Below are 6,000 nucleotides of genomic sequence, written 5' to 3' on the forward strand. Positions count from 1 at the left end.
TTCTACATGAATAAATGCTGTAATTGGGATCTTTTCATCAGCAAAATTTAAGTTGACCGCACCTGCTGTCAGAATAACTTGGAGTCACAGAGTTACATAGCACGGAAACAGGCCTACCAAGTTGCCTTCCTGAGCTGGTCCCATTTGCCTGCATTTGCCCATTAAACCTTTCCTATCTACGCACCCGTCTGAATGTCTTTTAAACGTTGTAAATTGTACCCACCCCTACCACTCCCTCTGGCAGCTCATTCCTTTTAACCCACCATCCTCTGTGTGGAAGAAGTTACCACTCGTATCCTTTAAATCTTTCCCCTCTCATCTGAAACCTATGCCCACTAGTTTTAGACTCCCCTCCCCTGGGGAAAAAGACTATGACCATCTATGCCTCTCATCATTTTATATACCTCTAAGTCGCCCATCAGCTTTATACACTCCAGGGAAAATAGCCCCAGCCATCCAGTCTCTCCTTAATATGTTCATTTTTCTTTCCAAAAGAAAAGTACAATTTTAGTGCATATGACTGACACTGATGTCAAGACATAATGAGCTTTCCTTGAGGCAAGTTTGAACTGTGCATCCACAATTTTCATGAATTTTGGGGTTGCACATTCAGTGCAATTGGCATGGAACCTGGACAGTATTTTCTCAGGCATTTCTCTGGTGAATTGAAACAGAGTCTGTTTTCACTCAATACCCACACATATTCATGGTGTAGAACTATCCGTAGGGTGAATTCTGACTGCTGTTCTTTCTTTACTCATTGTTTGAATATATATGCAGAAAAATCTTTCAAAGATTCTACTGTTGTCTGACATGTGCATAGGTATGCCTATCAGCTTATAAATGTTGAGAGAATGAGGCTTTGAATGCTTTTATTTGATGTAAGACTGATTTTGATTAGCTTGCCAGTACCTTGTCTAAGCTCACATAAAGGTTTGCTACTTGGACAGAATTGATACAATGTTAGGTACAATGGGATCAGAAAAACTTCTGCATAAGGAGGACTATAAGAGAGCCAAGCTGTGATGTATCCAAACCACAATTGATATTAGAGGTTGTGTGTTATTGCGAATGCAGCAGACTGTCTTGACAGCAACTTCAGATAACATGTAGAAGTTTTAATACTTATCCCAGAATGTACTGCCAGAATTTATTTAAAAAGAATAGTTAGTTAGTTTTGATCCTTCTATCTCATTGGGAAACCTGGAGCCTAACATTCTCAATAGTGTTGCACACTTGTTACTTATTTATTAAAAATGCATGCATAAGTTGTTCTCTTCCACATAGTCCTTTCTTTGCATTGTCTAGAATAATAAAAATTATTTGGGGTAATGCAGAATAAATTGCATAATTTTACAATTAAATTTGTGTTACACATTTAATTCCTTTTTTCTCAGCTTAATTCCTATTACTTTAGATCTTTATAAAACTGGACTTTTTTCCTTTACATTACCAATTTACACTTTCCTTAAGCATTTTGAAGGTGTTAAATGACTGGCAGCCTTCCTAACCATGCCCCTCCAAGAGTATATTTTTGTAAGGATTGCTCTTGTTACATAAAGCATCCATGTTTCTTTTTATAATTTAGATTTTATCCAGAGCCCTCTACACCAACAAAATGGGAGGAGATCCATCAACGAGTAATGAATGTTTTGAAGACTAACAGTGCAAGGCAAAGGCTGACATTTGTAAGTAGTGTAATAATTTGATTCAGGGTTTAAAAAAAACACTTGGAGACTGAGAATATACCATAAAACCAATCCAAAAGCCATAAAAGACCTTGGTGATGGTTAAGCAGAAATGTGGAGAAACTAAATGATTGTAAATATCACACATCATTAATTGTCAAAATGGATGGCAAGTCTGTTTCCAAACCTTTCTTAATAGAACATGCTGCAATTATCTTAGAGCATTTTGGCTGACAGATTCCTCCCAAAATTTCCAGTATTACCTTTTCATTCTATGGTGCATAGACAATTCTGATCCAGACTACATTGAGTGGCATTTTGAGGGGACAGACTAGAGGTTTCTTTTATTTGTGTCTGAAACTGGCAGTAGGCTTTTACATACACAGGAAACTGGCCCGATATCCATTTAAGGTCCCTGCTAGAACTTTGGTTTATCCACACAGGTGCACTGGGGACAATAGCCCTGAAGGTTATCTGCATTAAAGTAAAGCAAGTAACGTACAACAGTCAATTTCCTGAATGTTGCTGCTGTTAGACCTGACCTTAATCAACAAGATCCCTTCCATTCTGACCTCTTCTTCCTGGTACTATGATAGTCAATATCTACTCCAACCACCAGTCGTCATTCTCCTACCAATCTCCCTTTCCAAGGTTTGTTCTCTTCTCCATCCACTCATCTGGAAGCTTGGTCATTTCTTCCCAACTCTTCCCTTAATTCCATTGGCAAGTTACATGATAGAACAGACTAATGTTGTTTTGGACAAGCCATAAAAGATGAGGAATTTTTTTAAAAGTTGGAATAGATTCAAGAGAAACGTCAACATGATATATTCTTGATGTTTAAGGTTGGCATTTAAACAATTAATCTTTGATACAGGTCCTCCCCAGGTTACGTCAGGGTTCTGTTCCTGAAAATTGTTCATAACCCAAACAGTTTACAAATTGGAGATGCAGCTGTGAACCAAGTTAATTCCCACACAGCAGAAGATGTCTGCAGAGGTGGGCTGTCCCAAAGGAATAGCTAGTATTATAAATCTTGTTTTGCCATTCTTATTAACGGCTCATATTAACAAATGTAGTCGGAGCCTATCTTGGGCTAATACTGATATTCTTTTGAAAGATTTTACTGCAGGTGAGGTTTTAAATGCTATTGACGGTTTTAAAAAGGATACTCCTCCTGGCCCAGATGGTGTCTCTAGATAGGATTTGAAAAATGGACATTAATGTGTTAACTAAAATGTATTCTTCTTGGTTTCGATGTGGCAAAATTGCAGCTAGTGTCAAGACCTGCAGCAGTTGGCAAATCCATCCCACCAGTCTCCCAAACGCTCTTTCATATGTACAGGCTGTGAATAAATTGGGCATTCATAAGTTGGGGAGGATCTATATTGATCACTGTAAATTTCTGAGGTTGCTTTCTTGGCATACTGGAAATCCTTTTATAGCAAAATCTGGCAAGCTGGTTGGAGCACTGTTTTGGCTCTTCCTTGGGAAAATGAACCTGGCTAATTAGTTATGCCTTTAGCATGTATATTTGTATATCTAAGAACATTGACAATTCTTTATGGCTAAAACAGTGAGCCTGATTTGTTGTTGATTATCTTTCTTTTCTCACTGTTTTCATGTTGAAGGATTCTACTGCTGACACAGATTATCATTCAGGCAGAAGATCTGCCTTATCTATTGATTCACTGAATGATACAACAGATCATCTCAGGTACAGAAGGTTTTTAATATTCCAGATCATTTGCAGGTCCATTTTTAAACTCTTGAGTGTTGAAACTTTACAGATGGTTTCCAAACAGGAGGGGATTATTTTAACTAGCTAGCCATTAACTCTGGCATACTTAAATTGGAGTTATTCCAGTCAGTCATTTCCTGATTATCTAAATATACCCATTAAAGCCTAAGTGTATTGTAAAATGGTTACCATTAATTATTTAGAGACAAAGGCAGGAAATTTTATAATGGATAATGAGGAAGTGGCTGTGGTGTTATTCCTGATTTTATTTCTTTGTTTCTGTGATTGTATTTGTCTGAGAAAGGTTTGAATCTCATTCTGATTTTTACATATTGCCTTTTTGGGGGCTTTATATGGGGTAATATTAATTTTAGTTATCCTGAAATCAGTTTTAAATTCTTCCCTTTCCTCACAGTATATGAATGCACAGGATCATAAAGACAACTTTGGTCCATTTAGAAATATCCATTGTTAGTGGAGCAATCTAATTTATAACATGGCTTAAAACCCCTGTGGAGAAAAAACACATTCTGTCAGCTGCTTTGACTTTGGAAAGCCAAATTACAATGACTAATTGGATGAATTCCCAAGAAATTTCTTAGCATTTTTTTTCTAAATGGCCATAAGATTTTTTCACCATTTCACTTGGCCTCAATGGCATAAGTATTGCATGGTTTCTGTTTTTACCTTGAGGAATTCACTGTTACTTATTAAATATGCAATCTATGGCACTATCTTATAGTTGTTGAAAGTGAAACCACTGTGAAAACATTATATATGGGTCTTGTAATTTTTCTTCCAAGATATTTTCCCTACTTTGTAACAAGTTACGGCTTTTTGGAGTGTATTCATTAACTTTAAAATTGATAAAATGTGAGCATTAAATATGCACCCACAATCAGATAATCGATCTTTCTGTCCAACAGTTCAGCACTCCAGCACGACGCGTCTGTACATCTGGGTGGTGGTGATTATTGGTCGAATCGTGCTGCTCTTTATAAAGGAAAGCCTCACAGGGCAATTTTTGAAGAAAGTCTGGAAAAGATCTATAGAAATATGTACAAGAAAGCTGCTGATAACACTTAAGGATTGCATAGACCAGTATATTTCAGACTATTGTGTTCATAACAGATACGGTGCTTTTTCCCAACTTGTGTGTGTGCATTAGAATTGATAAATGGTAATCAATAATTACTTGTATTATTAGCATATGTTTTCCCTATAACAAGAATTAGTGGTCAATGATAATCGTAATTACCTGTGTTTTTTTAATATATAAAAATTGATACTATCAGTAGAGTCCCTATTGATTCTGTATTCTACATTTCAATACTTCTGTGTTAGGAGTGGAGCATTCCATTTAAGTGACCTTTACCGGGATAATTAAAATAACAAAATATCAGTAATTTTACCCCCAATATAAAGTGATTAGTTTAAGAAATAGTCAAAAAAAATGTATTGACATGCTCAGGTTTTACACCAAATTTTTTTTTAATATATTGTGCCTTACTACTTGGAAGAGTTTGGAAAAACTGATAGTTGTTAATGAAGGTACTTGAAATATGTATTCCTTGATAGAGTAATACAAAGTAAATGCTTGGATCAAAGGTAACGTGGTGGGAAAAAATCTCTGCCTAAAATCCAAATAATATCCACTCATAAGTATGGTGCTTCACATTGATTAACTATGTTAAGTGAAAAATTGACTGTCAGTAAACGACAGCAGTCTGCTTTTATGGAATATTGATTCTCAGAAAATACGAATGTATTCAAAAGGTCTTATTTTTTTTGTATATACTAAACATTATGTATTAATATTTAAATAATTTTAGAATTCCTAATAAGATATACAAACTTACTATTAACAGTTTCAATTTATGGATTTTTTGTTATTTTGGCCTAGGTTTTGTAGTTGTTATGACAGCAAAGGTATCTACAATCACCATTGTTTCACTGAGAAACTGACAACAAATTCAGATTTCCACACGTGCAGTTTAATGTGGGTGTCAGTGATCTAGCCGTCTTCCACAGACTTGACAAGTTTTGCATTTATTTTAAAAAGTGAATTATTTACATATTAGTGCCATTGTAAAATACTATAAAAATGTACTATTATTATATGAGATCTAAGTGACTTTTTAACTGGCTTACTGAGTCATAATTACCAATTAATAAGCTCACTGGACCTACAAAATGCTTATTTTATGTATGTGGATTGTAATTTCCTTACCGCAATATTTCAAAATATAATGGAGTTTACAGCATTTATTTTTCATGAAGTTTGTTTGTCATATTTCATCTTGTACTATAATCTTGTTTACTCTTGCCTTTATTTAGTATTCATAAAATATTTAAAGAATTAGTGAAAAATTTTGCAAATTTTCCCTTCCAGACTTACTGTCTATGAAAGTTCTTTTCTGTGATTGGCTGTTCAGCCACTTTAATAAATTGCAGCAGCTGGTTGCCAGAGGTCTCTTTTAACTGAGACCTGATGACAAACAAATTTGGAAAAAGAGTAGTCTGCAGCACCAAGATTGGTAGATCTTTGTGCATGGCTTTCTTCTTCGTCGC

The 6,000-nt window shown here is 35.3% G+C and overlaps 1 protein-coding gene across 3 annotated transcripts in view; it reads left to right on the plus strand.

The window, feature by feature from the left end:
* spata6 (spermatogenesis associated 6) overlaps nucleotides 1-5,692 on the plus strand; it is a 73,101-nt gene extending 67,409 nt beyond the window's left edge. For 2 of the 3 annotated variants that reach the window (XM_052012229.1, XM_052012231.1), the window contains 3 exons: nucleotides 1,589-1,688; nucleotides 3,320-3,405; nucleotides 4,356-5,683. In XM_052012229.1, the coding sequence (XP_051868189.1) occupies nucleotides 1,589-1,688; nucleotides 3,320-3,405; nucleotides 4,356-4,515 (346 nt within the window). In that variant the 3' untranslated portion in view covers nucleotides 4,516-5,683. Of the gene's footprint in view, nucleotides 1-1,588; nucleotides 1,689-3,319; nucleotides 3,406-4,355 lie in introns of all 3 variants that reach the window. The other variant, XM_052012230.1, reaches the window with a different exon arrangement.
* Nucleotides 5,693-6,000: the final 308 nt, after the last annotated feature.

This window comes from Pristis pectinata, chromosome 3 (genome assembly GCF_009764475.1).
Source record: "Pristis pectinata isolate sPriPec2 chromosome 3, sPriPec2.1.pri, whole genome shotgun sequence".
NCBI lineage: Eukaryota > Metazoa > Chordata > Chondrichthyes > Rhinopristiformes > Pristidae > Pristis > Pristis pectinata.